A 27369-nucleotide genomic window follows, 5' to 3' on the forward strand; every position below is an offset into this window, starting at 1 on the left:
CATGATGGACGGCATAATTCAAAATGTCACAAGGGGGGCACATAAACGAAACGTTAAAAAAAAAAAAAAATCGAATCGAATCGAATCGAATGGAATGGAAAAGAAAAGAATAGAATGGAATGGAAAAGAATAGAATGGAATGGAAAAGAATAGAATGGAATGGAATAGAATCGAATGGCATCGCATCGCATCACATCGCATCAAACCGCGTAGGAAAGAGTTAATTATCATTTATGGTACACTTTACACAGCAGACACAGTGAGCTTTAAAAAAAAAAAACTAGCATACGAATGAAGGGGCCAAAATCAGGGAAAGACGAGGACAACACTTCGGGGGCACGCACAAACAGAAACATGAGAAGCGTGCATGGGCAGCACACGCGCGCAGGGCAGAGGCACTGCTGTTCATACAAATGTGGCTAAACAGGGGGGGAGGGGGAACCACTCCCGTTCCGCAGAGCAGTCACCCGCAGAGCAGTCACTTTACAGCGCTTTCATCCACCGCTCGTCACCGCCGCTCCGCCCCTCACTGGTCCAGGTAGTAGCTAAACCTGGAGCTGTTCTCGATGTTGAAGACTATGCTGTCGACGGCGAAGGACTGGTAGTACTTCTCCTTCAGTATGGAGGTGTAGAAGTGGATGCTGGCGCCGCTGTCCTGGCCGTAGGAGTCGTTGTTCGACACGAAGATGATGGTGTGGGACGTGGTGAGGAAGATGTAGCCGTCCTCCGTTATGTGCAGGTCTTCCTCCTTGGGCTGCTGGAACTTGGCGAGCAGCTTCGACTGCGGGTACTTGCGCACGAAGTTATCGATGACGTTTTTTTTTGCAAAAAAGTAGTTCACCGAGGTAGTTATGGGACCAACCCGCTGGTTCGGATCATCCAAGTTGAGCCATTCCTCAAATATCCACTTCTCATTCTGCTTGGTCAATTTGTAAATATTTGTCTTATTGTTCGTCACGTAGATGTAGTTCATTCTGTTACCGCTGCTCTCCTCGAACGTTATAAAGGACAGGTGCTGGAAGTACTCATTCGACTCGTTCTTCTTCCTATATACATTGTAGCACTGGTAGGACTGCTCTGCCTTCTTAATAACGCACCTGTTGACGTAATTCTGCGCATCGTCGTTTCCCGTAATGTACACGATGACGTTGTTTTCTGTGCTGTTGTAGGTGTCCATGCATAATCCGAAGGGCTTTGGCAAGTTAATGGTCAGATTCGTTTTTTCTACATGCACATAGACGGTGTTGTTCAGGGGGTAGGTCAACACGTGGACGTCCATATGGGACTTATAATCAAAAGCAATAAAATCTTTGAGCCCATCGAAAAGGAAGTTGCCACTGTAGTGCTCATTGTACTCATCCGCTTTGTTAAGAACACTCACGTAGTTATTCACAGCATCGTAGTAGCACATGTCCTTAAATAGCCTTTCCTTTCCCGAGCAGCTACTTGCAGAAGTAACATGGGGAGCTAAAGCGTACTGATTGGTGACACTAACAAAGGGCATCATCTTCCCCTCTTTACCCGAACCCACCGTTTTTACATTCCTCAAATCGATCACTCCTTTGTTAACAGTACAGTTGTAACTGTTGGTCCATAAGAGGGTTAGCTTATACTTGGCGTCCTCCTCCTTTCTTTTCTTTTCTGCCTTCTCCGCCTCACTATCTGTGGTGGCATTGCTCGTGGTGGCACTGTCCAAATTTAGAAACTTGGCCTTATTGTTGTTAAGCTCCTTTGTAAGGGACCCCCTTTCGTATTCCTCCCCCTCAGTTACGAGATGCGCATCGTAGATGGTGAAATAGAGGGAATTTAAATCTTTGCTGTACAGGTCCAGCACTGTATAGACGTCAACCGAATCATCCTTCTTCACACTCATGAGGAAAAGCTTCCCTTCTGATGAGGGCTTATCATTCGCCACATGCTTTACATTCACAATGAGGTAGTCTCTCGTGCTGTTGGGATCTTCCTGGTCAGGCATCACATTGACACTCAGACCGATTATCTTATCTCCACTCGAAAAGGTATGCAACTTCTTCGCTTGCACAGAGTTATTGCTCCTGTTTAGGGTCAATCTGAAGACGCTCTCCGCGTTTTCCGTGATGAACAAGCGGTCATCCACCACAGTCAACCCGTTGAGCACTCTCAGCTGTTTCCCATTAACCGTCTCAATCACGTTGATCACTTCTACGTAATCGTTCTCCTCATTATACTTCACGTGCAGAATAAAATAATTCTGCTTAATGGCAGAAATGATGAAGAAGTGATTCTCCTTTGAGTCCGCAACGACACCTGTGAAGAACATCTCCTTGTTGTTCATTATATTGGCATGTTTCTGCGAAATTACATTCAGCACGGATATCTTTTTCTTTTTCAAATCTATTTTGTACAGGTCTACATCTGTGATCATCAGGATGAACCCATTATTAGCCGCTATACCCACTATGTAGAATTTGTCTGGGAAATTTAACGCCATCAGATTTACATTATTTTTATATAGATGTAGCGAGCTTTTAAATTCATGCTTGACGAAATAGATTGGCTTCTTCTTCCTCCCTGCGTTGTAATCGACAGCACTATGGGGGATGCAATTCACTGGGAAGTTTATCACCTTGTTTACTTCCAACCCGAATGTCTTTTCGTTTGGGACCACTCTTGCGTTTACCAAACTGTTCAGCTGATTTGTCAGCACCAAATCTCCTGTGTGCTTGATGCTGTACTGGTTGGTGCTCCTCGCCAGGGGCGCCGCCAGCCCCAGCAGGAGTAAAAGCAGCAGCACCGCCATGTTTCACAGGGGGGGCAACCTTTAAGAAGCACTCTCCGCTGCAGCGGTAGCTATAAGTTAGAAGCAGCACCTCACGCGGTGGAAAATGCGTATGTGCGATGCCCTCTAGGAGACGCCTTCAAATGGACGCTCACGCTGACACTAGAAGGGGAAGCACCAACTGGGGGGGGAGCTGCGACGCGGTGAAGGCGGTAAAAATTGGGGCAAATTCACCCGGGAGCCACAACAGGGCGAACATGCGCGCATCGATCCGCGGCGAGTCGCCCAGCTAGGGGAAAAGACTACCACGGAGAGGTATAGTATAGTATAGCATATAATGCAGCCCCAACGCGCGGAAACCCCTCTAACGCAAAATCAAAGTTAAAAGGAAGGGCGCGCCTACGTTAAAAAAAGAAAAAAAAATTCGGGCCCTCTTCAAACGCTGATGTATAGGGGGAGGAGTCTCTCTCTCACCTTGGGTGGGACCCTCTCTACATATAAAAAAAAAAAAAAAAAAAAAACACAAAAGAAATTTTTTCTTTTCATGTACAAGTTTTATACGCACGTAGGGAAGAAAAAAAAAAAAAAACGGAAGGCCTTCCTTCGCTCTGTTCGACGGAGAGCCGTGCGCCCATAAATGACAAAAAAAAAGGAAAAAAATAAAAACGTAGAAATGGGCAAATATAAACGTATATTATGTACATATAAATATGCGTACTTCGTACGCGCGGCGCAATTTTAACACTTTTGATCTCAATCAGCCCGCTTGTACACGCGACTGGCACTGCTCACTGGGGATATTTTATTTCCTACAAGGCCAAGTGCAGCACTGGGGGTGTAGGGGGCACCAACCGATTGCGTACTTGTGTGGGGGATGGTGAGGCAAACAATTCGCCACAAATTTTTTTTTTTTTTTTTTCTTCTTCGCTAACCTTGCGCAAGCCTTCACGTGAAAAAAAATTACCAAAAAAGTGAACGTACGGATGGAGAAATTTTTTTTTTTTTACGAGAGAGAGGCTTGGGTCAGCGAAACATTGCCCGAGCGAACGTGATGAACAATTTGCGGCCACAAAAAAAAAAAAAGAAAAGATAAGTACTATACTGTTATATTGGTTTATGTTTTACCATGTGCCGCTCCACCGTTAGGTCAAAACGACCTGTGTGCGGGAGAGTCTTCTTCCTGAGGACATCGCAAATCAGGTAGAGGCAGCAACGCACCGTGATTTGCTGCGGGCCTCCTTATGGAGAGATTGCTTTCACGGCAACGCGGTGAAAACGGGGGCTTTGCACATAGAAGCGGCAGTGAGAGAAGGCGAGGGCCGGTTTCTTTCCTCTTCCCACGCGACGAAAAAAAAAAAAAAAATTATTTGCAGTCGGATTGTGCACATAAGTACGTACATATAACAGTACGTGTAATTACGCGAGCATGTGTGACCATTCACGCACACATAAACAAAACTGGCAAAAAAAAAATTCGCAGCGGAAGCAGTGATCGACCGATCGACCGATCGACCAACCGACCGACCGACTCCGTCCCCCCCAAATCGGAGTGACAAATCGAGGGTGGAATTTACCCCCTCGCGTTGTATTTTTGTTGTGCGTAGGTTTATGCGGAACGCTGCCTTTTTCGACCTCCCACGTTTATGCTGTGGTAACATTGCGGTAATGTTATGGCCATTTGGCGGCAATTTTGTGGTCATTTTGTGGTCATTTTTTGCTCCCTTTTTTTACCCCGCCGATTTGTACGCGCAAAGCGCCAGTCTTCGTTGCCACTTCCTCCGTTCGTTAGTTAACCACACGGACTGTTCTCACCACCGGACCGTGCTAACCGCCTCCCCGCGCAACTTCACCGTTGCTCTGCAAAAACGGAGGAGGACGACCAGGTTAAGTTAAGCAGCCATGACTGGGTGAAAGGGGTGGGGAAATTTCTGCGTCCCCAGTTGGAGTTAAAAAGTGTCCCCCCCCCCTTTCGCAAGTGAAAAGTTTGGTTGCACAGGAAAGATAGTAAATGTATATATCGTTCAGGGGGGAAGGGGGTGAGGCGAAACTGACTCACAAAATTGGCTTTGCGAAATTGCTTTCCAAATTGCTCTTGAACGGGGGCGCGGAAAGGACGTGGGGAGAGGAGCAGCGGATTAACGCTGGGGAGGGGTGTCCCATTAATCCCCTTTAGCGAACCCCCCGCGTGGAAGCAACGTCGCATCATCTCCCCCGTCGATTTGGCCAATACCACTCGGTTGAAATGATGTCACATTGGAAGCACAACCAGTTGCTCCCCCTTTCGTAACACAAACGTGGGATGAAGAATTGACCTTTTTTTCTTTTGGTTTTACCCCCCCCAGAAACGCTCCTCAACCCGTTGGTGTAATTTCCCTTTTAATTCCCCTCCCAACATACACCCAGTTGTGCGTTCAAGTGAGCCATTTTTTTGTAGCCACGCTGCTCAACCACAAAGTGTCCTTTGTTTGCAGAGCGGCGGAAAAAAAGCTCCGCAACAGATGGTTCACAAACAGTTGCTCTACCCTTCTGTCGAAAATAAAAGCAACCACGTTGCTGCTCCATGTGGGGGCTTACTGGGAGGGAAAATCCAAAGCTGTAAAGTGGTTCCCTCATTCATCGCCTCGATTAAGGCGCACACACATGTGATGCGGTGTCCATGGGGATGGGGCGGTGCGGCATAATCTGGGGAATACACCCTCCTCCGCCCGCCTCCCCACACTTCAAGCATTTACATACTACTGTAAAAATGAATGATTTGCACATGGGGGGGGTGCAGGACGGCCAAGGCACCCAGCCGACCAACGCCACGTCGAAAAAGGTGGTCACCTTTTCATTTACTTTTACGTGCGTGCCTGAATGGTCACTCAGGGTTGGGCCTTTTTTCCTTCGGTAAATCGTTCGCGCAGGGAAAAAAAAAAAAAAAAAAAAACAATCACAAAGGCAAAGCAGTAGCAGTAGCGACGGCAATAATAGGGTCAAGTTGTGCCCCCCGTGGACTGCACTTCCCTCAGTTGAAACACCGGTGAGCTGCCAACCCCGCCTCCACTCGAGCAGGCAGCTTCCTAAACACAACCGCGCCACATGGCAGATGAACCGCCCATCCTGCGCAGAAACGAAATTCCACTTCCAACGGGGCTTCATATGGGAGAAGCGGTATAATCCCTTTTAGGTAGGTTCCGTAGAGGGGCTACTTGGCAGATGTGCCAGCCGAATGGCCAATCAATCACACGGGGAGATCAGCCTGGTGAACCGCTTCACCTCGCCACTGCTGCTCTCACCAAAGGGGGGAAAAAGCAAAAAGGGGGCAATTGCACCCACGGGCAATCACATGACAGTTTGCAAAAAAAAAAAAAAAAAAATAAGTAGGAACCCCCGAATGAGCCACTTATGGGAGGACTACTGCTCGCTCGATTTTTCAGAACTCCTGACCGTTTTCAAAAAGCGGAGCAGCTGCACTGCGGTTGGCGTTTAACGGGTGCGTAGCGCGTCAAGCCAGGCCGCGTAAAGGTAGAGGATTGGCCAGCAACACACCACACGTCGCCACGGTATACACTCCCACGCCGCCACACTACGGTATACACTCCCACGCCGCCACACTACGGTATACACTACCCACTTCGCCACGCTACGCTTCGCTTCGCTTCTGGCCGCCGCCCCCCCACCCCCGAAGGATGAAGCAGGGGAGCCGCAGCGAAGCCGGGCGCGGAGACATCCGCAGCTACATCCTCCAGGGGGGGGAGAAAAACCTTTACCGAATAAAAAAGGGGCTGGTCCCAAACATGAACGTAGAAGGCCACATGTACGTGAATGACAAGTTGAAGCACCTCATAGACGACGAAATAGAAACGTATCAGGTGAATAGAAACTCTACGTTCCTCCCAGCAGTTGTTCAAATAGCAAATGTGTCTACCCTGCCAGGCATCGAAAAAGCGTCGATAGCCCTACCAGATGTACACGCGGGTTACGGATTCTCCATAGGAAACGTGGCAGCATTTGACATGAGCAATGAAAAGGCGATCATCTCCCCAGGGGGCGTCGGATTTGATATAAACTGCGGAGTGAGGCTAATCAGAACAAACCTCTTTTACGATGATGTGAAGGACAAGCAGGAAGAATTGACGCAGCTCCTTTTTAATAACATCCCCGTGGGAGTAGGCTCACAGGGATGCATATTATGCAATCAGGACAAGCTAGATGAAGCCCTTTGTTTGGGAATGGACTGGTGTGTAAAGGAGGGCTACGCATGGGTGGAGGATAAGTTAAACTGCGAAGATAATGGGAGGAGTCTCTATGCTGATAGCAACCACGTATCTGTGAGAGCTAAAAAAAGGGGAATTACACAAATGGGGACTTTGGGAGCCGGGAACCACTACGCAGAGATTCAAATCGTTGACGAAATATACGACAGAAGGAGTGCCAAACTGATGGGGATAGAAAAAAAGAACCAAGTGTGCGTGATGATTCACTCCGGGAGTAGAGGGCTGGGCCATCAAATTGCTACGGATGCTCTGATCGAGATGGAAAAGAGCATGGCCAAGTATAAGCTAAACGTAATTGACAAACAGCTAGCCTGTACCCCTATACACTCCACGGAGGGAAAGAATTACCTAAAAGCCATGGGTTCTGCTTGTAATTTTGCCTGGATCAATAGATCCTCCATGACCTTTTTAGCTAGACAGACCTTCGCAAAAATTTTTAATCAATCACCAGATGACCTAGACATGCATGTTATATATGACGTGTCTCATAACATTGCAAAGATTGAAGATCATCTCGTTGATGGGAAGAGAAAAAAATTGCTAGTTCATAGAAAGGGGTCTACCAGGGCCTTTCCTCCCTTCCACCCTGCTGTGCCGCTAGATTACCAGTACTGCGGACAACCTATTCTCATCGGAGGAACCATGGGCACCTACTCCTATGTCCTAACTGGTACTGACAAAGCTATGGAGACCACCTTCGGCTCAACCTGTCACGGGGCCGGACGGGCACTAAGCCGAAATAAAAGCAGAAACACTCTAAACTACGTGGACGTTTTGCAAAAACTGAAGGAGGAAAATATCTCCATTCGAGTCGCCTCCCCGAAGCTGATTATGGAGGAGGCCCCCGAGTCCTACAAGAACGTCTCCGAGGTGGTCAACACGTGCCACGACGCGGGCATCTCCGCCAAGTGCTTTCGCCTCAAGCCGGTCGCGGTGATAAAGGGGTGATAGCGCGATGGTATGGGGGGGGGCCCACTTATGCTGCGTTCGCCGCTTTCTCCATTTGCGCCTTCTCCGCTTATGCTGCGCACCTGGCCTCCACGGACTCAAAACTGACTTCGCTCCACCAGGATGGGTTATCTCCCCCCGTCGCTGCTTCGATTCGCGTCCCTCCGTTCCGTTTCGCTCTTTTTTTTTTTAAAACTTCCCTTTTTAATTCTTCGCCTTTTTCACCACATTTGGCGGTGCAACTGTTAGGTGAATCGTTAAAGACGCGAAGCGGCGTGCACACCTACAGGGTGCCACACTATGCTACACTATCCTACGCTATCCTACGCTCGCTTCTTCACTTTGGCGAAGCGGTTTTTTTGCGGCGCCACCAAGGTTGCATTTAAGCATCCACGAAGCGTTAACATACCATTGGGGGCTTCCGCACCAAGGGTATAAATCACCGCGTACCCTCTCAACAGATGCTAAACAGAGCGGTCCATAACTCTTCGCTGCCGAACGGGGAACACACGGGGTGCGCGCCAAATGGGCGTTGCTCATCACCGCTTGGCAGTGTGGCGACTGCGAAAGGGTGATGCCTCCCCGGTCACTCCCTCTTTAATCCCCCACTGCACACATTAACGTCATCTACAGGTTAACCTCCTCCCAGTTTGTCAAGCCTGGAGCAGCTCCCACATCACCACTTCTCTGCCTCCTACGGGGCTTTTGCTCACCTGAACGTGCTCAACTATAGAGTGGCACTTCCACTCACGGTGTGTGGCCTGCCTGCACCTGGTCCGCTTCTCCCCCACAGCGTATTTTTTCCACTTACGGGTATTTTTTTTTTTTTTTTCACCATAAATGTGGATGGATAAAGCTCTAAAAGGGTCAAACTTGATGCGTTTTTTTTTCTTTTTTTTCCCTTCCCGTTTGCGCATCGAACGGGTCGTCATAGTCCTCCTTTTTATTCGCCACCCTGCAGCTTCGCCGTTTCTCCGTTTAACCATTTCGCCACATCACCGCGTCACCACTTCACCACATCACCACTTCTTAAACAATTTTACACCGCGGCCACCGGCCGAGGAGCGCCATTTTTTTTAATTTCCGGGGGTGAAAAAGAGGAATCTCAAAAGGATCGAGCTGCAAGCCTTCTGTGCGTGTACATTCCTGCCGCTTCACACTGTACAGCATCTTCCTTCTACGCTTTTTTTTTTTTTTTTTTTTTTTTCCTTTTCCTATATGTATGTTTTTCCAACAAGGGTGCCACCAGTCGGTTATTCACGAGCGGGAAGTTTCTTCACCTGTACGTACGTATTGCATGCTGCCTAGTTAACGAAGTGAGCGGTGGGGCATTGCTTTTCCTTCCCTTAGGCCGCTTCTCCACCCCACTGACTTTTCCTCCGCGTCAACTATACTTCTCCAATCCGCAGAAAACTGTGCCTCCCCCCTTCACGAGCGAACTGACTGGCCGTCCCCGCCCGTCCCCCGCGTGCTTTTTTCCCCATATGTTATAGTGGAGAAAAAAAAAAAAAAAAACACGTACATGAGTACATACGAACGTACGCATACATAATCGCGCAAACATATTTGAAGCATCTGAGTGACAAAATTATGTGAACAAAATAGGTGAAGCCTAAATTGCAAATTCATAGCGATACTTCCGAGCCTCTCTCGTGTGGCATAAAAATCGTCACAGCAGCAGTACTTCCATATTATGTACTGTTTATCGAGTTACGCTCTGAGTGTTACGCTTCGCGTTCGCGTGTGGTGAATTTGTATTCCCCTCCGTTTGTGTTTTTCCCCTGACCTGTGCGCAGAGAAAGGAAAAACAGCGCGGGATAAAAGGAAAAAAAAAGGAGACTCTACCGTTTGCCCAGAATGCTGCAAATGCGTACGCCCCACGCATGAGCAGCCTCGAACATACACAGGGAGCAACCCGGCGCGCGAACGAAGGATAGCAGCCACATTGACAGAAGGGTGTTCGCCGGTGGGGCTACACAACGTGACAGAGCGGCAGGGCAACAGGGCGACAGAGCAACAGGGCAACAAAGCGACAGCGTGACGACATCCCCCCTCGCCTGCAGTACTGCTCCCCAAACCACCCCTTCCTGCGTTAAAGCCGCCTAACCTTCCTATATGTGTTTGAAAAGAAGCCTGCATAACAGTTTTTTTTTTTTTTTTTAATTTCGCCCATTTCGGAAGAATGAACTGGAAAAAGGCTTTAAGTTTGGCAGGTAAATTACGCAGCAGTGTGGAGAATTTTTTTTTTTTTTTTGTGCCGCGCACGGGGAGGAAAATCTCCCTCCAATGTGTGTGTGCAGTTGGCAATGAGGAACCGTCTGCAAAGGGGCGAGCAGACAGGAGCGATGCAGAGTGGACGGAAAGGGCCACTGCTATGTTCATCGGTCACTTTTCCCCCACGTAGGCAGTCCCATCTGTATCCCACACATATATGTGTATTTTTTTTTTTTTTTTTTTTTTTTCCTGCGCAGGAGGGGCGGCAGCCGTGGTTGCCTTGACGTACATGCTGATGAAGGACGATGATAGCCACGATGACAAAGACGACGAAAATGAAGAAAAGAAAAAAAAAGAAGGAAAAACGAATAAGGACACAAACAAAATTATAAAGGGAGAATCGGTAAGAGCAAATCGACAGTGGCCTTTACAACTGTAAAGGAAAAAGTGTTCTTCTGTAGAACCTGCACAGCTGTGTATATCTCACGGCCACCATGTGCAGGGGCAGTGTGCACTTCAGTAGCAACCACTCCAATCTCTTCCCCCCGCAGATGACCCGAGAGGATCTCCTGCAACTCTTGAATGAAATGCTCAAGTTGCAGACGGACATGAAAAATATTGTGAAAGATTTAATCGTCGTTGCAAAGAAAAACAGCTACGAGTAAGTTTAGAAATAAATAATGACGTCGTTCGCTGAGGAGGGGGGGTGCTTCTCTGGGTGGCTCGTAATCCCTCCAGTGGCATCCCTTCATAATGCCCCTACAGTAGAAAAATGCATTTTCTCCCCTTTTTTTTTCCCCCCCCCCCCAAAGCTTCATGTCCGTCTATAACGTGGCGAAGACGTATAACACTGTGGACCCCCTGGGCAAATATCAAATCGAGATGCCCGAGTTTGACAAGGTGGTGGAGAACTACCACTTCGACCCGGGTACGATTTTGTTTTGCTTCTTTTGTGGCACAACCTTACCTCCGATCGGTCACCGTATGGTTAATTTCCTCCCCCCCTATAATGTTCACTCATAAATAACGCCGCTTTACCCCCCCGCAGAGGTGAAAGAGACCGTCTCGAAGCTCATGTCGTCCCAAGAAAAGTAAAAAACAATTCAGTGCATTTTCGCATGAGAATGTAGATATGCCCGTAAAATTGCAACTGTTCAGTGGATGCAAAAAAAAAGATGCCTCTCCCCCCCGTGAACACTTCTAATTTGGCCCTTCCTCTACCCCCCCCATCGCAGCTACTACGCCAACATGAGCGAAACGGCCACACTGAACGTCGATAAAATCATCGAAATTCACCACTTCATGTTAAATGAACTGTACAAGATCGACCCAGAGTTTAAGAAGATCCCCAACAAGCACGAGCTGGACCCCAAGCTGATAGCTCTAGGTATGCCCAAAGCGTGTGTGTATAAGCGTGTGCGTAGAAGCATGTGTATGCCTGTGGATAATGAGCTGGGGCAAGTTCCCCTCCGCGTAAGGGCTGACCACCGCAGTTGCACGTCATGTTGGCGTGCGTCCCTCCCCCCATGTTCGTCATCTCATAAATTGTTATGCCCCCCCATTTGCAGTTATACAATCCATAGTCAGCGCAAAAGTGGAGGAAGAATTCAACTTAACTTCGGAAGACGTGGAGGCCTCCATTGCCAACCAGCAATACGCCCTGACTTCGGTGAGGAGGATGAACCCGTGTGTTCTCGCCCATGCGGGTGTATATGCAAAAGTGTACACACAACTGTCTACTCCCCGGAACGGTGTTGCACAGGTGTAATGATTTTTTTTTTTTTTTTTTTTTTTTCTCCCCCGATGCAGAACATGGAATTCGCCAGAGTGAACATCCAAATGCAGACAATTATGAACAAATTCATGGGGTAAGGACGACCCCCAAGTTTTGCTAAAACGAATTAACGCATCCCGCTACGTTTGCATCATCATGTGGGGTATCTTCTACTGCGCCTTCCCGATGCGTATGGTTGAAACATTTTGCCGCTTCCCTCATCGTCGCGTTTCGTTTTACTAAATTGTTTTTTCCCCCCTTTTTTTCTTCCTTACCCCACAGTGACCACTTCAAATTTATGTGCGACAAGGAGGGAGTCTACTAGGCGAAGACGGAGTGGAGCGCCTCACTTCACCATCCCACCAGCTCACCAAAGTTTAAAATTTAGTTTAAGACGCGCCTTGTACACATACTCATCACATCATGCTTTGCAAAAAAAAATAAAAATAAAAATAATTCAAGCAACTGCTATTTCTACATTGCTTTGTTTTTATTTTTTTCGCGCACGTTATTTCCACGTGTTGCCCTTTTGTTGCCATGTGCATGGATAACAGTGCCACGTGGTACCCTTTTATTATCCCTTTTATTATCACTTTTTTTTTCCTTTTTTTAAAACGAGAAGGTTCTCCATCGCATTCACCTTTGCAGAAAGAAAATTACATTTCCACATTTTATATGTTATTAATTTAACGTATAAACATGTGCCCATATGTGTGTTAGTATATATGCCTACAGTGTACATGCACGTGGATGCGCGCTTGTGTGTTGTTACCTTTTAAATGTTTTATGCTTTCACTATTGTTTGTTTCTCCCCCCTCTGTCTCTGCTCCTGAGTCTGCTCCTGCCCAGGCGCCTTCTTCTCTCTCGTCCCCATTTTTGAATTTCCCCCCCACAGTGTTGATTTAATGCGCATATGCACACGCGCGTGCATGTGCCAGGTTTAGGCCCAATGTAAAAGCAACCCGATGTTGCGCGTGCCCTGCACTCCCCTGCTCGAGTTCCGGCACGCATAATGCATCACGCGGTTTTACTCCCACGTTATGCTGTTTACACTCCTCTTCGACTTCTTTTCTTTTCCTGCGCTATGCCCTTTCCTTTTCTCCAAATTAACAGCAAAAAAAAAAAACATTTAGCAAAAGACAAAATTGCACCATGCTGAACATTTTGTTATCTTTTAATATATTTTTCATCCCCTAAATGGAAGGCGCTCCATCAATTTGAAGGGAGCAACTAAATAAATCGGATCGCACCAACAATGGAGTAGCCACCATGCGTCCAAAAGTGTTTCTTCCTAATGGTGCGTTGAACACATCCCTCCACGCAGACAGTTTTTAACAACCCTCCATTATGGTTCCATAAAAAGTACTTTTCCCTTTGCGCCCCCGCGGATAGTCCAAACAAACAATCAATTACGAGCTGAACAATTAATAACACCATGCGTGTGAAGTTTAAAACTGCGCTGAGGGAAATACTTGCATCGTGAGGTACGCGAAATGGTTGACCACTCCACACGTTTTTCATTTTTCCCACCCTAGTTGTCACTCCTTATAATAATCGTTTGAGCGGCTTCCCCGTCTGCATTTCCACCATCACAGGGGTGGCTAAGTGTAAAGCCACACATTCAAAGTTGCACACAAGTGGGGGAAAAAAAAAAAAAAAAAAAAAATATGAACAGGTCATACAAAAAGGGCTATTATCCTAGGAATTTTTTTTTTCATCATCGTGCAAAAGAAAGACTTTTTTAAGAGCAGAAATGCCAGCTGAGCTGTGGTTTATAACTATACCAATCACTACTGTTTAAAAGACAAAATAGCGACTTGCAGCACGTGTTGTAAGCGCTAAAAGTTGCTACGCCGTTGTCAGCCCCACTGCCAAAATGTCAGATTGGACAACGGTGATCTGAACAAAGGGAAAAAAAAAAAAAAAAAAAAAAAAAAATAGCATTATTTCTGACTCGTTCATAAAAAAAAAAACAACATCGCACCATTTTACAGCTGCAAATATGGATATATAAAACTTTCCATAAAGAGGAAAAAAAGGATGTAATTCGAAAATGTTCTTCCTCCTTAAGAGCATGTTAAAAATGGGTAAAGCTTATTCCACAGCACATTTTGCATTTTTGCCCATTCGTTTTTCAGCCCTTTTCGTGTGTGTTCCAGCTTTACCACTTTTTTGATTACCCTTTTTTGTTTACACTTTTTTGTTTACCCTTTTTTGATTACACTTTTTCGTTTACACTTTTTTGATTACACTTTTTCGTTTACACTTTTTTTTTGGTTCACTCCTGCGCGCTTCATCAAACGTGCGCTCTCATCCAGCCCCGCTGGACACCCTCACAAGGACTCGAATAATTTGCCGCTCCTGTTAAGGGGAAAAACCGAGACGGACAAGACAGGAACTGACAAGCTGACAAAGTGGTAAACCACCAAACTGACAAACTACCAAACTGACATCACCTCAACCAAACAATGAAAATGCGCAAAAACCTGGCCACCTTCCTGCTTGGGATCGTGGCGTCCATCCTCCTGTTCGTGGTCGGCGGGATGCTAGACCACCTCAGATACATTTTGTGGTGCTACACAGTCGTAGGAATCGTTATGATAGTTTACACCATACTGGCGTTTCTCGTTCCCAACACGAAGAAGTCACGAGATTTTGTCTTCTCATACGGAGTAACCGCAGCGTGCATGTCCGCCATATCCCTAATGATTCACATAATTATAGTCGATTTTGTGGTAAAACCATCATGCAAATATGGCAGTCGCACTTGCCTCAACAATGTATATATAGCCGTGTGTGGGTTTGCTTCAACTTTATGTTTCCTAGCTGCGTCGATGATGACGTTCAAGGCTGCCCGCGTTTGGTAGGCGTGGCCACGAAGTTGCCGCTTAACTGTGTGACATCAGTGCGTTGCGTTCCTGCGCAGGTCGCCATTTTTTTCCCTCCACCGATTGCCACGCTATAATTGTTTTTCCGCGTTGTGCTGCTACACGCATGTTTCTGCACTCCAATGATTGACTGAGCATGTGTCTTCCTCGTAAAGCGGTATGTACTCCCCACATACCGCTTTACGAGTGTGCGTTTTACGGCGACTCGTTGCGCTCGCTACTAATCCGTTCAGCTCGACGAACTAGCCATTTTTCGCAAAATCCATTTTAAAGTAAGCATGCACATTTTTGCCGCCTTTAACGGAGTATACCTGCACAGTTTTCTCAACGCCCCGGGGGTGCAACACCACACAGCATTTTAGGAACTCCCACATGGGAAGGGTTAAAAGAGGGGAAGAATAAACAGTCTATTAAAAGGGCAAAGAGGCATACTAATAAAATTTCACCTCTTTCGAAAAAAAAAATAATAAAAAAAAAACAGCTAGGCGGCTTCGGAGAAGCAACTCAAATGGGTTGAACGCAAAATACACGTGGTAAGCAAACGTGAACCAATTTAGGCCCCTAAATTGGAAAGTAAAAGAAAAGAAAAGAAAAGAAAAGAAAAAGAAGACCATGCGGTGCTCCTCAACAACAGGAGATGCCCACCGACACACCGCTACCTCTGCTGAACCCCTTCAACTGACGAACTTGTTGAACTGCTCGGCCACCCGGTGGGCAGACGTCTTGGCATCCATAAACAGAGCGTCCGCCTGCTCAATGTGCTTCACATCGATGACAGGTTTGCCCTCAATGCTGGCAATAATTCTAGAGGGCTCCAACAGAAGCATGGCAAAGCGGAGTGAAGACTGGCTGCCAATTTTGGCTAGATAATTCATCCCCTCTTCACTAATGTTAATCTTTTCCGTATGTGCCCGTAGAGCCAAAATTTGAACTACCTCCTTCAGCGTGTAGGGAAACGTCTTGACGATGATAAGCCTATCTAGTAGGTCCACGGGGATCCCATGGGGTTCAATATTATCTGTGCCTTTAACTGTACAGATACCTCTATTTGTGGCCATTATGACAATTGGAGCTAATGGAGATTCTATGGCCCTATTAAGGTAAGAAAAACATTCTATGTCTAGCATATGCGCTTCATCTATGTATAGAACCCCTGGGATAATTTCGGCTAGTCCCATTTCTAAAAATTTATTAACAGTTTTGTTAATTTCTATTCTTAGCTTTTCCGTAATTTCTGTCTTTTTAGGTCTCAAGTAGGAGTTCAGCACAGAAGCTAGATCCTCCCCTACTGTAGGATTGGCGTTAGCCAGATCAATATCGTGCAGAGAAATTTGCTGTATCACCTCCTTCTTCTTATGAACCTCCCCCTTTGGTAGAGACACGTATTCATCAAACTCTATGTCGTATTCTTTAGAGTAGACATTACATCTGCCTAGCCTCTTCACATGTCCTGTGTTAGTTTCTATGTAGATGACGTCTCCTATTTTTATTTTTTCCCTCACTATTTGTTCGTGTATTTTGGGGGCTAACCTCAATGTCTTTGCGCCCTTCACCGTTTTGAGGGTAATAATAATGGCGTTGATCTGCTTAGCTTTATTTAACGAATACAGGCACTCATTTTCTTCCACCACCATGTCTACCACCTCCCCCTCATACACCAACTTTTCGTCCTTTATCTTTATGTGAATGCTTTTCCGGAAGGCTTCTAAAATGACTTCCGTTTTTTTTATTTCGTTACTGTACACTTCTGAACCTGATAGGAACACGAAGGGCATTTTTTTGTTTATTTCTCTGCTTATGCCGATGGCTAGGGCGCTTTTCCCGCTTCCACTTGGACCCGCTAAGAGGATACATTTCCCAGCTAGCTTTTTTTGCTTTATTAAATCTACAAGAAATAGAGATGCTTCTCTCGCTTTGAATTGCCCAACGAGACCACATGAATTGTCGAAGAACATCGAGTACCTCTCGTCCGTTAAATTCACGTCATTTTCGTGGAGGTAGATATTTGTGTTTACTCCCAGCCCCTTGATGTGACTATGGATGTTCACTCTCTCCTTTTTCGCGTCGCTGGACGTGTTGACGCTGGCTAAGTTGATCTGCATTTTGTCCTTCCCCGTGGGCGGCAAGGTTGCGGGAGCTCCTCTTCGGGGTGCTTACACTCGCAGGGGGGGGGCAACTACACCAAAGCATCACACGGGGAAGTCCTCCCGCTTGGCGAAAAAAATTAGCGGGGGCACCTACACGTAGCTACTATATACATGTGCTCTCTTTGCGCTGCAGTATGCAGTAGGGCGCGAAATGGAGATGTCCCCAATGGTATGCCCATGCAGCGTCAGCCGCTACACAAGGGGAGAGTTGCTACCTCGGAGTGAATAGCCCCAGCCAGGGTTTCATCGTCCGTCGTTCGTTCAGCCGGCTCGCTTCTACGGGCTCCGCATACAGATGCAGCATGGGTGGGCTGGCCCAAAGCGGAAAAAAAAAAAAAAAAAAAAAAAAAAAATACATATAAATAAAAATACATATAAATAAATATACATATAAATAAAAATACATATAAATAAATATACATATAAATAAAAATACATATGCATATACATGTACACAAATTTACAACGAAGGGGCGCTATTTCCAGCCAAACACGTTGTGCTCGTTCCTCATCCGAACTTGCAGATGCTGGGGAAGAAATTTTTCAAATGGGTTCTTTCCACTGGTCCAGGTACGCTACTGGCCAGGACGTTTCTCCCGCTGCTCCTCTTCCGCGCTTTCCTTTCGAAACGTTCGAATGGGCTACTCGCCCTTCCGTGTTGCACGCCCCAGTCGTATATGCACTCAACTGCGTTTTTTTTTTTTTTTTTTTTTTTTTTTCCACCCCCGTAAGGGCACTGACGCCACTTCGCGCCAGCAGGAGGGCACACCTAAAGCCGTGTGAATTAAATTTCAATTTGGGACTTCATCGGAGAAGCGTTTCGCCAAAACGTGGTCAAGTTTGTTTTGCTGGAAGACCAAACTGTAAGTCCTTTTCATTTTCCCCTTTCCATAAGTGCGGAAAAAAAAGAAGGGGAAAAAAACATATCACCCACCTGGTTACGCTACCTTGAAATATACGAATGAGCTAAGCGCACACGTGGCTTCCTCCAAAATGCAGTTTTACCTCTCATCGTAGGGGCATATACATAGAAGGAACCCCGGGGAGGACGATGCGGGGTTGATTAAGGAGCGAATCAGTTTGCTGAGCAAGCGAAGTGAGTTGCTCGCACGAGGGCCGCGTCCCCTGCCCAACCGCAACACACACATGAACACACAGGCAACCGCGCGAAGAGAAGCCAACCCCATCCACCCGTACTGCACAGCGAAACTCACTATTATGACAACAGAAAATTTAAATGAAAAGGATCAGGACCTGCTTAGCCCTTTTGCTAGTCCTCCACGTGCAGCTACCGCGAGGCCTGCTATTTTGCCATGGCTTTCTCCTAGGTGAGGGCGAAAAGGGAAGGGAAGGCCACAACGTGTAACGACGTGTAAACCACAGTGCGTAACTCACCACGGGAAAGTGTGCCACTCCCGCTGCGCCTTCCCCCCAACCCGTCTATTCAGCGCCGCCGCTCCGCTCCGCCATGCCTCGAAATGCATCCCCATCTTTGCCCCCCAACCCCAACTGTGCAGATAGCCGAATTATCTCCTCCCCCCGTGGATCATGGAGCCCTTTTCGGAAAAGAAAGCGCGACGGGAATAATGCCTCCAGGGGGATGAGCACCGACAGTGCATACCTCACTTGGGCTATGTCAGATGGAAACGAGGAGACATCCCTTGTCAGTGGAGAGGTTCCCAATTTGCAGGACGAACTCGCCAATTTGAAGGAGGAGCTTCCCATAGTGAATAGAGAACTCTCCAGTTTGCGCGAAGAGCTGCCCGAGGGGGATACGAAGGAAGGGCCTTCCAAGGCGGACATAAAAACGAAGGCACAAAAGCAAAAGGCAGAAATTGAGGAAATTATAAAAAAAAGCGAAAACATAACCGTAGAGCGCTCCTTTTCCTTTAACAGAAGTGACATCACGATTAAGCCGGTACGTCGGTCGGGCAACATGTAGACGCAGACGTAGACGAGGCAGATGAGGCAGACGATGGCAGCTTTGCCGGTGTGACTTCCCCCGCAGTACCACTCTGCACACCCTCTCACCGTGCGTAACCACATGGCCGTTTATCCCTGCCCTCCACCCCCTCGTAGGAACTCCTAAAAGAGCTCATTACGCAGAAGTACCGGAGGCTCTTCCAGCGGCACGACAGGGACTGCGGCAGTAGCGAGATTCAAATTATCATTTTGACGTTCAAAATATTTTTCCTCACGGAGCATATGAAGCGGAACAAGAAGGTGCGCCAGGGAAAAAAAAAAATATAAAAAAAAATTATTAGCAAAATAGTGGTTAACCACGTGACGGAATGGTTGGAAACCCTACAGAGGTGTAACCCCCCGAGGGAAACCTTGGGTCGACCCATCTTCCTCCACTTCACCCCCCACACGTTACACTACCACTATGCTTCCCCCTCGCAGGACTTTGCCTGCCTGAGAGGCCTCTTCAAATGCGTAAGCAAGCGGAGGAGGCTGCTCGTCTACCTGGGGAGGAAAAACAGAGACATCTTTGACCAAGTCACGGACTTTTTTAAAATTAAAAAACCGCTGCTTCCAGGGACGGCCGAATATTACAACAAAGATCTGAAGTATGTTCATTTCCACAACACGAAGAGGTTTAAAAACAGCGCGGAGCGGAAGAAGAAGGTTAAGGCGAAGAGCAGGAAGGTGCAGACGGACAAAATTTTGTTTGGCGACTGATTAGGGGGAAGCGATACAACTTCCCGCCCGTCGCCTGACACACGTATGTGCTTCTTTCCATGTGAAGAATAAATGCACGTGATTTTTCGAAAAAAAAAAAAAAACGTTAATGAAGTAGCCCCCCATTTGTGTATTCCCGGGCAACTTCTCTCTCTCTGTGGCACTCGCTTTTTTTTTTTTTTTTTTTTTTTTTTTTTTTCGTAACGTACATGCGAAGTGGCAAGTCCCCATTTCGCATCGATTTTTTCTCCCCCCGTTTGTTCGTTCCTTTTTTTTACAACACACTGCGTAGGCGAGTTGTACATCTCACATGACACGTCACACATGGCCCGTCTCACATCGCTAACCGCTCACCGCTAACCGCGCTTCATTTCGGAGCTACGTGCAAACCGTTCTGGTGAATTAACTCCGCGAGGCCCATGCATGAAGCCTACACCTCTCCTCCCCCATTGGGATTCATTCACATAATTATTTTATCCTCCCACCCTCTGTTAAACTTTAAAATAATTTCCCCCCCGCGCGCAACACATGGTGAACGGAAGAGTAATTGCCGCCCATTTGATTGGCCTCCTCCCCGCGGAGAGCTCCCCTACTCTTTGTGCGTAGCTGGAGGGTACACCATCCCAACATAGCACATTCGCTTTGCCGCGCCCTTCGCAAGCGGTTTCTACTTTGCATGCCCTCCCTTCTTCCCCTTTTAAAGAACCTCCTTATGACAAACATGGCATGAGTGGGCGGCCTCCTCACCCCTTTTCGACTTCATCCCCAAAATGAGTTGCCTCCTTGGGAGCAATGTAGAACGAGGAGTTTCGCATTTTATTTTTCCTTTTCACGTTCTGCCTCACTCGTTGCGCAGTTGGCTTCCCCGTTTGGCTCTCCTCTTCGCCTTGCTGCATGGGGTAACGCTCTGCAAGAGTGGCCAGGGGATGGACGCGCCGCGGGGCCCCCCTGGCGTGCCCCCCATTTTCAGCGTCATCAGCAGCGATGTCAAGCTGGGGAACCAAGGGGACTACGTGAGGAGGGCGCACCACCACGAGGCGGTGAAACTCTACGAGCAGGTCCGGAACAAATGCAGGGTGTACTTTTTGCCGCTCGTCTGGCAATGCGGCGAGAGGGGGGGCCCACGCGGGAGGGCCACAGAAAGGAACGCTGAGGGGGCCCCTAACAGTACCCCCAACAGAGCCGCTAACCGGGGCGACGAAACCCCCTTCGAATACCTGCAGCGAAACCTGGGAGAGACGAAGCACAAGGTGGAAAGCCTCGCGGCGCACATCCAACAGTCAGACGTTGTAGTAGTCCCCATGAACTACCACGACATTTTAAATAAGCACCTCCTGGACATTTCCCAGTTTAGCAACTTCCTCAATGCGATCGACCTCCTACTGTATGTAAGCCAAACGAGGGGTAACCACAACGTTATTTTTTACATATTCAACTTTCATGAAGATGATGATGCCCCGGGGGGCAGGTCCCACCACGACGACTACGTAGAGAAGGAAAAGGCATCCATCGTCCACATAGTAAAGTCGTTTCTGCGCAGCCACTGGAAGGACCCGTACCACAAGTGTGTGAAGGAGCGGTTCGTTTTTGCGAGGGGGAACTGCATCGACGTGGATAGGTGGCGAGGTCAAATTGGGAAGAGGAGGGTCTACTCCAGAGTGAAGGTCCCACAATCACAGAGTGATCCTGCGGAGGGGAAAGCCCCACAATCACCGCTTATCCCTACTGAGGGGAAAGCCCCACCATCACCGCGTATCCACACGGAGGGGCAAATCCCACAATCACCGCTTATCCCCCCAACTGGGGACCGCAGCAGGGACGCCATCTTTGCGAAGTACCGCCCCGACACGCTGAAGAACCTGACTAGCGAAAACTACTTCGTGTATAATTTTTTTTCCAACCTGAAAATCTCCATCCTACACGAATACTTAAAATTGGCTAGCCAGCTAAAGGTGGACAGTTTTGACCCCCTGCCAGATGCAGCAAAAATGAAAGGAAAAATGAACCAAGTGGCGAAAGAAGTGGATTTGCTGCTTAACAAGTTTTTACTCTTTCAATTGAACAAAAGGGTCATTCAAAATGATGATGCGATGGAACATATTAGGAAGAAGCAGCACGCCTACCTCGTCCACATCATCCTAACGGACTTGCTAGAAAAATATGAACACAATTTGGAGACCCTCATTCGGCACTTATACCAGTTATATAGAGAGAGAATTAAAAAAATAAAAATAACTTCAAATATAATTCGTGAGTTTACGAGAGAAATTAAAAACATTGATGAGTTGTTTCACCTGCACAACTCGGCCTTGTCCTTTGTGGACTACTTTAAAAACAAAGGGGGTCACTTTCGCGAAAGGGCCAACTGTATTTCCCTTCAGATGGAGGCAAAACTTCTTCAAACCGTAAATGAAACTGCTACGGAAATTGTGAATTACTATATATCACAGGGGGTGTACGTTCGGCACTACGAATTCACTGCTGGCTTTCTCTCCCTGAGGAAGCTCTCCTTCTTTTCCTACTTGCTCCAAAAGGTCGCCGATTCGCTCAGGAACAGAATAAGCCTCAGCTTTAACTACCTGTCCCCGAGCGCCTTCGGCTTCTCCTCCTACAAGTAAGGCGTGTGAGCGGCGAAGGGGGGGAGGGAACCTTCCTCGCTCCTCACCAGCCACGCTTCGCAATTGCGCCGCTGCTCCACACTGCTACTCCTCGCCGCCCCTCCTCAGGGACGACCTCTCCTTGTCGCCCAAGCGGGACCTCATGATCACGACCAGCGAAATGGACCAGGTGCAAAAAATGTAAGTCCGCAGGTGCACGCAAGCCAGGCGCGATAGGCGCGTCGGCAAACCGAGCAGCTGTGTAACGGGGCGGTTGACCGGTTAAGCGGTTGGCCCGTTGACAGCTTAACCACTTAACCCCTTGACCCATTGACCGCTCAACCACTTAACCGCTCCCCCATTGCAGAAACATCCCCGCGAGCACCTACTCGAAGATCCTCCTCTCAATGGACGCGAATAAGAGGTAACCGAACTGGACCCCCCTGAGGGGCGGACTCCCTGGGTGGGTGACACTTCACTAAAAAAAAAAAAAAGTCACGCCAGTTTTTTCCCATTTTCTTTTGCATTAATTATACTAGCCCTTCTCTTCCCGCGTCAGTATCGGTGCTCCCGTCCAGTGAGTTCTCTACAAAAGGGAGGGGAGCGTCGTCACATCAGTTGGTGTGGTGTGATACGATGTGGTGTGATGCGATACGATGTGGTGCGGTGCCATTCCATCCTGTGTTGTGTCATCCCAATTCATGCCGTGTTGGACTACACCTGGTGGGGGCTGTCCTCCTACTCCTCCCACCCTCAAAAAAAACTTACCTCAACTTGTATTTGAGCCTCGAAATCTTTTTACTACGCTCCGTGATTATCTTGTTTATCGTGTTGCAGTTTATGAAGGGGAGGTGCACGATGTACTCCCAGGTTTCTCTGCGCGGGGAGGAAGAAAAAAAAAAAAAAAAAAAAAAAGAAAGAAAGAAATATATCAATGGCCACAGCGATAATGTTGACGATGCGGGCACTCGGGACGACTTCACAAATAAATGAAGCCGATCGGGCGCTGGGCTGGGGGGAGACCGCCAAATGCACCTTCCCCCAGCACGTACTTCTTTCCATTTGGATCGATTCGAACGTTCTCCGGGAAGAAGGACTTCACCTCGTCTTCGGAGTAGATGTTTCTACGTGGGTGGGGCAGTGAAGAGGGTATGGCAGTGAAGAGGGTATGGCAGTGAAGAGGGTATGGCAGTGAAGAGGGTATGGCAGTGAAGAGGGTATGGCAGTGAAGAGGGTATGGCAGTGAAGAGGGTATGGCAGTGAAGAGGGTATGGCAGTGAAGAGGGTATGGCAGTGAAGAGGGTATGGCAGTGAAGAGGGTATGGCAGTGAAGAGGGTATGACAGTGAACAGGGCGTGCGCATTGGCATTGGCATGATCGTGTGTACCCTTCGGGAGCGTCATTTACGTGGCTACGCGAGCGGCGCATCCGTGCACACGCTGCCGCGCTGCCACGCTTGACTCACTTGTACGCCTCGGGCAGGAGGTTGTTGTCCTTCTGCGGCAGCACGCTGATGAGGTGCGTGTAGGCCGAGTAGGGCTTTCCCTGCGGGGGGGGGGCGGTAAAGCGGCGATGACGCGGTTAAGGCGGACAATGCGAACAAGGTAAATGGGGACACCCCCACGTGTGTGCACACGCATAGACAGATAAATGCGGACCCCCCCACGTGTGTGCCCACGTATAGACAGGAAAATGGGGGCCCCCCCACTGAAGTTACTTCCTGGACGCCCCCACCTTTTCGAAAAAGAAATCGGACTTCTCAAAGGAGAGCAAATCGCTGCACAGGGGCGCGTAGTGGTAGGGGTACTCCCTGCAAAGAAGAAGAAGAGGAAGAAGAAGCCCATGTGTAATATGGCTGCGCTGTTTGGTACAACGGGGAGGGTCTAGGGACGCGGCGATGCCTCTGATACGCGGCAATGCCTCCGTTAAGCGGATGCCTCTGATACGCCGCTTCGCACTGAAGCGCTCCTCTTACCAACACCAACTGGCGCAGCCGAAGTGGTAGTAGTGCAAATTCCAGAAGAGGCCCTCGATGTACTTATTCACAATGAGCTGGATCTGCTGGGGGTCCTCCACCCCGAACTTCTGCAGGTAGTAGTAGCCCTTGTACGTGCGCTCATCCGTAAACTCCCTAACATTCTCATCGTTTCCCCTCTTCAGAAAATAGGAAAACTCTTGGGCACTTAAAATCTTTAGGATAATCTTGAGCCTCTGAATGTGCACCTTATCCTTAAGCGTTATATAGTTGCCGTATTTGTATATGTAAAATATGTACGCGTTCAGAATTTCATTCATAGACCCTTCATTAATGTCAACGTTTGGGATGTGGGGGAGGAAGTCGTTTCCCACTAGGAAGGAGAGGAACACTATGTCGTCTACCACTCGGCTGATGTTGAAGACGACGTTCTTTTCTTTCTTCAATTTATTTATGTAGGTTGCTATTTGGGTCCTTATCGAGTTGCGCAATTTGTATACATCCAAAATTTCGAAATCGTAGCTGTTCAGCGGTTCACAGTTGGCGTAGTGGTCCTGCGTGTAGCGGTGGACTCTGCAGAAGGGGGGAGCGGCGTCTTCGGCGGTGTGCGGTTGAATGGTATCCTCAGCGGTGTCCGACTGAATCGGCTCTTCCGCGTTGCCGCCCTGAATTGGGTTTTCCTCGTTACCCCCATGATTGGTATTTTCAGCGTCCCCCCCGGGCTGGCCAACCCCCCGCTGCGCCTTCTCCAAATTCTCCAGCAGCGCGGCGTGCGAGTCGTTGGCCATTTTGTACTTGTCCCTCAGAATGAAGATGCTGTTAAGGTGCGTCACAAGCGACAGCATGATGAGGTCCGCGTCCAGTCCGTAGATGCAGTGGCTGTAGTTTCGGAAGGCGCCGTCGCGCTTGCAGTGCTGCGGGGGGGGGAGCGGTTAAGCAAGCATGTGGTGGTGCTGCAGTGCGGTGGCGCTGTATGGCAGCAACGCAGCATTGCTACGTGGCTACATTGCCGCATCGCGCCGGTGACGCGGAAGGCACCGCCCCACTGCGCGCAGGGGCTCGCTAAGCTCACCACTTCGCTTCGCCCCTACGCCGCTTCGCCTTGCCTACCTCCCGAATGAACTTCAAAATTTTGTGCTCGCCCTCTCCTGGCACGTCCGACCCGGAGAAAATCACGTCGAAGGGGAAGATCCCCTTCTTCTTCAAAATCTGGAACCACTTGTTCAGGGCGAGGTTAATCTTGTACATGAAATCCGTGCCGGTGGTGATACAGTTAGGGTTAAACAAGTGAGCCGAGTTAGAATTATCGCTGACCTTAAATAAGCTGAGGAAGCGTCTCTTCCTCTGTTGATTCATCTTGGCCTTAGGGGAGACCCCATCGACCCCCACATAAACTAACTTCCTAGGTTTCACCAAATGAAATAGATTTTTTAAGTACTTCAAAATGTTTGTAAGCAACTCGTGCTCATCATGCACAGGGAGAGTCTCCTTGTTCGCATGTGTGCAGTGATGTATCACTCCATTCATGTCAACGTAAAAAATGTCTACGTCTTTCTGCCCCTCATTAGTGATTAGCTCTTCCCTTACTGTAGGGTAGTATGAGGTCAGCCATTTGTACATGCGTGGGATGCCAAAAATCCGATGCCCCTTTCTTTTCGCCACGCAGTCATATTGTGGACATCTTCCACTTCTCACCGTGTGGCTGGGTGAGCCGATGAACAGCTGTTCCTTCCTCTTTGCGCCGCCTGCCGCTGGCCACATGAAACATGCCAAGGAACATGCCTGCCAAAATGGTACACGCATGTTCAACCTGCTTCGTCGCGCTTACACTGGTGCTTTCTTTTTTTTTTGCATCTCTCATGGGTGGGATTTCTAACAACCTGTTGACACGCAACTGGGCGAGTGGGATGGCCTCTCAGAATGAACAGAGGCATACTAGCACTGCACCCACGTGGAGCCATGCGCTGCGAGGAGTGCCCCAAGAGGTGATTCAGGCGATACCGTGGTAGCAGTAGCAACCGCAGCAACGGAGCAACGGAGCAGCCGTGTGGCAGGGCTGGGCGCGCTGCCAATTGTGTATTGTGTAGCGTTCGCACAGCATCCCTTCCACGCTGCCGTTTTTTTTTCCCCTTAAGCTGCGACCAGCAAAAGGAGGATGCACTTCTCGCACATCAGATAAACCCCTGAGGAGGAAAAAAAAAAAAAAAAAAAAACAGCCAGGTGAAGATCCTTCCAACCAGTAGGCACACTCACCGATCATCTGCCAGGGCAAGGTGTGCGCACTGCATCTGGGCGCCCAAATGGGGCACTTTTTTTTTGTTGCACTTTTAAGCCCGCTGCGGGGAGGAAGCAGCGCGGTAGCGAAGTAGCAAGTTGCGAGGTTGCGAAGCGAAGGAGAACTATCCGCGAAGAACGGACAGCGAAGCGACGAAACGACGGAGCAGCCAACCCTTAAGTGAATACAAAGTAGAGGAAATTCCGAATTTACTTGGCCCTGCTTCGCCGCTCCGCCGCTCCACCGCTCCGCCTCCTCACCGCCCCACCACACAGATGACACGAACGAGCGGGCAACTCTGCAAATTCGTCTGCAGCAAGTGCAGCAATATTATTCACCTGAACGAAGCGTGCGAGATGATATTCAAAAAGGTATACCCACAGTACGCCCAAAAGTACTATCACATGAATGAGCTGAGCAAAGGAGGGGAGAGCGGGGCAGGTCCGGGACCCCACCTCCTAGACAATCTGTACAGGCAGATTTACAGCAACGGCTTATGTGGGGTTAATAAACAGAAGAACGATTTTGCCAACAAGGATGGGCTCAAGAACGTCTTGCAGTTTCTAAACAGGGGCAATATAAAGTGTACCAAGTGTAGCGCGGCGAACATGTGGCACGCCAAGTAGCAAAGGAGGGAAAAACCACAGTGGGTACGGGCAACAACGAGGGCATCCCCAAAGGGTGATTCCCACGTTGGTCTCGCCCCGGCCGGTTCCTTTGATTAGCAAAATGGGTTACCGTGTGGCAAGAGAAGCGGGACAAAGCGAAGCGAAACAAAAACATCAAACAGGGTGAAAAAGGGAGGCACAAAAAAAAAAAAAAAAGAAAAAGAAAAAGATGAAGAAGACACAG

General features: G+C 48.3%; 8 protein-coding genes across 8 annotated transcripts, besides 56 other annotated features; 5 read left to right on the top strand and 3 right to left on the bottom strand.

The window, feature by feature from the left end:
• Window positions 1-145: part of a microsatellite that runs on past the window's edge.
• A 4-nt stretch (window positions 146-149) lies between these two features.
• Window positions 150-180: a microsatellite.
• Window positions 181-526: 346 nt separating this feature from the next.
• On the bottom strand, window positions 527-3164 carry PVX_090960 (hypothetical protein, conserved; the record flags this gene model as incomplete). The annotated part of the gene is made up of 1 exon (XM_001615135.1): window positions 527-3164. The coding sequence occupies exon 1, from the start codon at window positions 2777-2779 to the stop codon at window positions 527-529; it is 2253 nt and encodes a 750-aa protein (XP_001615185.1). The 5' UTR covers window positions 2780-3164.
• Window positions 528-551: a microsatellite.
• Window positions 807-848: a microsatellite.
• Window positions 1041-1063: a microsatellite.
• Window positions 1490-1511: a microsatellite.
• Window positions 1581-1610: a microsatellite.
• Window positions 2468-2518: a microsatellite.
• Window positions 2712-2786: a microsatellite.
• A 58-nt stretch (window positions 3165-3222) lies between the features above and the next one.
• Window positions 3223-3305: a microsatellite.
• Window positions 3306-3440: 135 nt separating this feature from the next.
• Window positions 3441-3469: a microsatellite.
• An 810-nt stretch (window positions 3470-4279) lies between these two features.
• Window positions 4280-4313: a microsatellite.
• Window positions 4314-5033: 720 nt separating this feature from the next.
• Window positions 5034-5073: a microsatellite.
• A 237-nt stretch (window positions 5074-5310) lies between these two features.
• Window positions 5311-5333: a microsatellite.
• A 669-nt stretch (window positions 5334-6002) lies between these two features.
• Window positions 6003-6040: a microsatellite.
• A 105-nt stretch (window positions 6041-6145) lies between these two features.
• Window positions 6146-6169: a microsatellite.
• A 260-nt stretch (window positions 6170-6429) lies between these two features.
• PVX_090965 (hypothetical protein, conserved) lies at window positions 6430-7965 on the top strand (the record flags this gene model as incomplete). Its single annotated transcript, XM_001615136.1, has 1 exon — window positions 6430-7965. The coding sequence occupies one exon, from the start codon at window positions 6430-6432 to the stop codon at window positions 7963-7965; it is 1536 nt and encodes a 511-aa protein (XP_001615186.1).
• Window positions 6767-6813: a microsatellite.
• Window positions 7966-8041: 76 nt separating the features above from the next.
• Window positions 8042-8106: a microsatellite.
• A 778-nt stretch (window positions 8107-8884) lies between these two features.
• Window positions 8885-8905: a microsatellite.
• A 238-nt stretch (window positions 8906-9143) lies between these two features.
• Window positions 9144-9182: a microsatellite.
• Window positions 9180-12088, top strand: PVX_090970 (hypothetical protein, conserved). The gene is made up of 8 exons (XM_001615137.1): window positions 9180-10178; window positions 10437-10582; window positions 10731-10840; window positions 10992-11107; window positions 11228-11270; window positions 11415-11566; window positions 11748-11848; window positions 11989-12088. Exons 1-8 carry the CDS (start codon window positions 10148-10150, stop codon window positions 12049-12051), a joined length of 762 nt encoding a protein of 253 aa, XP_001615187.1. The 5' UTR covers window positions 9180-10147; the 3' UTR covers window positions 12052-12088.
• Window positions 9494-9521: a microsatellite.
• Window positions 10239-10275: a microsatellite.
• Window positions 11531-11563: a microsatellite.
• Window positions 12068-12087: a microsatellite.
• A 542-nt stretch (window positions 12089-12630) lies between the features above and the next one.
• Window positions 12631-12653: a microsatellite.
• A 1438-nt stretch (window positions 12654-14091) lies between these two features.
• Window positions 14092-14142: a microsatellite.
• A 32-nt stretch (window positions 14143-14174) lies between these two features.
• Window positions 14175-14199: a microsatellite.
• Window positions 14200-14229: a microsatellite.
• Window positions 14230-15515: 1286 nt separating this feature from the next.
• Window positions 15516-17157, bottom strand: PVX_090975 (RuvB DNA helicase, putative; the record flags this gene model as incomplete). The annotated part of the gene is made up of 1 exon (XM_001615138.1): window positions 15516-17157. Exon 1 carries the CDS (start codon window positions 16941-16943, stop codon window positions 15516-15518), a length of 1428 nt encoding a protein of 475 aa, XP_001615188.1. The 5' UTR covers window positions 16944-17157.
• Window positions 15913-15936: a microsatellite.
• Window positions 16962-17008: a microsatellite.
• Window positions 17158-17294: 137 nt separating the features above from the next.
• Window positions 17295-17334: a microsatellite.
• Window positions 17335-17746: 412 nt separating this feature from the next.
• PVX_090980 (30S ribosomal protein S15., putative) lies at window positions 17747-19670 on the top strand (the record flags this gene model as incomplete). Its single annotated transcript, XM_001615139.1, has 4 exons — window positions 17747-18316; window positions 18506-18906; window positions 19068-19211; window positions 19392-19670. Exons 1-4 carry the CDS (start codon window positions 18226-18228, stop codon window positions 19668-19670), a joined length of 915 nt encoding a protein of 304 aa, XP_001615189.1. The 5' UTR covers window positions 17747-18225.
• Window positions 17910-17941: a microsatellite.
• Window positions 18103-18205: a microsatellite.
• Window positions 18337-18369: a microsatellite.
• Window positions 18501-18520: a microsatellite.
• Window positions 18618-18644: a microsatellite.
• Window positions 19203-19227: a microsatellite.
• Window positions 19228-19265: a microsatellite.
• Window positions 19510-19574: a microsatellite.
• Window positions 19671-19974: 304 nt separating the features above from the next.
• Window positions 19975-20015: a microsatellite.
• A 365-nt stretch (window positions 20016-20380) lies between these two features.
• Window positions 20381-20403: a microsatellite.
• Window positions 20404-20440: 37 nt separating this feature from the next.
• PVX_090985 (hypothetical protein, conserved) lies at window positions 20441-22747 on the top strand (the record flags this gene model as incomplete). Its single annotated transcript, XM_001615140.1, has 3 exons — window positions 20441-22284; window positions 22397-22468; window positions 22635-22747. 3 exons carry the CDS (start codon window positions 20441-20443, stop codon window positions 22693-22695), a joined length of 1977 nt encoding a protein of 658 aa, XP_001615190.1. The 3' UTR covers window positions 22696-22747.
• Window positions 20580-20599: a microsatellite.
• Window positions 21095-21123: a microsatellite.
• Window positions 21378-21402: a microsatellite.
• Window positions 21971-22004: a microsatellite.
• Window positions 22134-22155: a microsatellite.
• Window positions 22213-22236: a microsatellite.
• Window positions 22748-23031: 284 nt separating the features above from the next.
• Window positions 23032-25862, bottom strand: PVX_090990 (hypothetical protein, conserved; the record flags this gene model as incomplete). Its single annotated transcript, XM_001615141.1, has 6 exons — window positions 23032-23143; window positions 23320-23391; window positions 23733-23812; window positions 24002-24077; window positions 24243-25156; window positions 25353-25862. 6 exons carry the CDS (start codon window positions 25860-25862, stop codon window positions 23032-23034), a joined length of 1764 nt encoding a protein of 587 aa, XP_001615191.1.
• Window positions 24759-24816: a microsatellite.
• Window positions 24911-24936: a microsatellite.
• Window positions 25139-25173: a microsatellite.
• Window positions 25863-26126: 264 nt separating the features above from the next.
• Window positions 26127-26151: a microsatellite.
• Window positions 26152-26312: 161 nt separating this feature from the next.
• Window positions 26313-26343: a microsatellite.
• Window positions 26344-26352: 9 nt separating this feature from the next.
• Window positions 26353-26373: a microsatellite.
• Window positions 26370-26399: a microsatellite.
• Window positions 26400-26577: 178 nt separating this feature from the next.
• Window positions 26578-27326, top strand: PVX_090995 (hypothetical protein, conserved). The gene has a single exon (XM_001615142.1). It carries the CDS (start codon window positions 26793-26795, stop codon window positions 27141-27143), a length of 351 nt encoding a protein of 116 aa, XP_001615192.1. The 5' UTR covers window positions 26578-26792; the 3' UTR covers window positions 27144-27326.
• Window positions 26774-26798: a microsatellite.
• Window positions 26831-26858: a microsatellite.
• Window positions 27327-27369: the final 43 nt, after the last annotated feature.

This window comes from Plasmodium vivax, chromosome 9, assembly GCF_000002415.2.
Source record: "Plasmodium vivax chromosome 9, whole genome shotgun sequence".
Classification (NCBI taxonomy): Eukaryota; Apicomplexa; class Aconoidasida; order Haemosporida; family Plasmodiidae; genus Plasmodium; species Plasmodium vivax.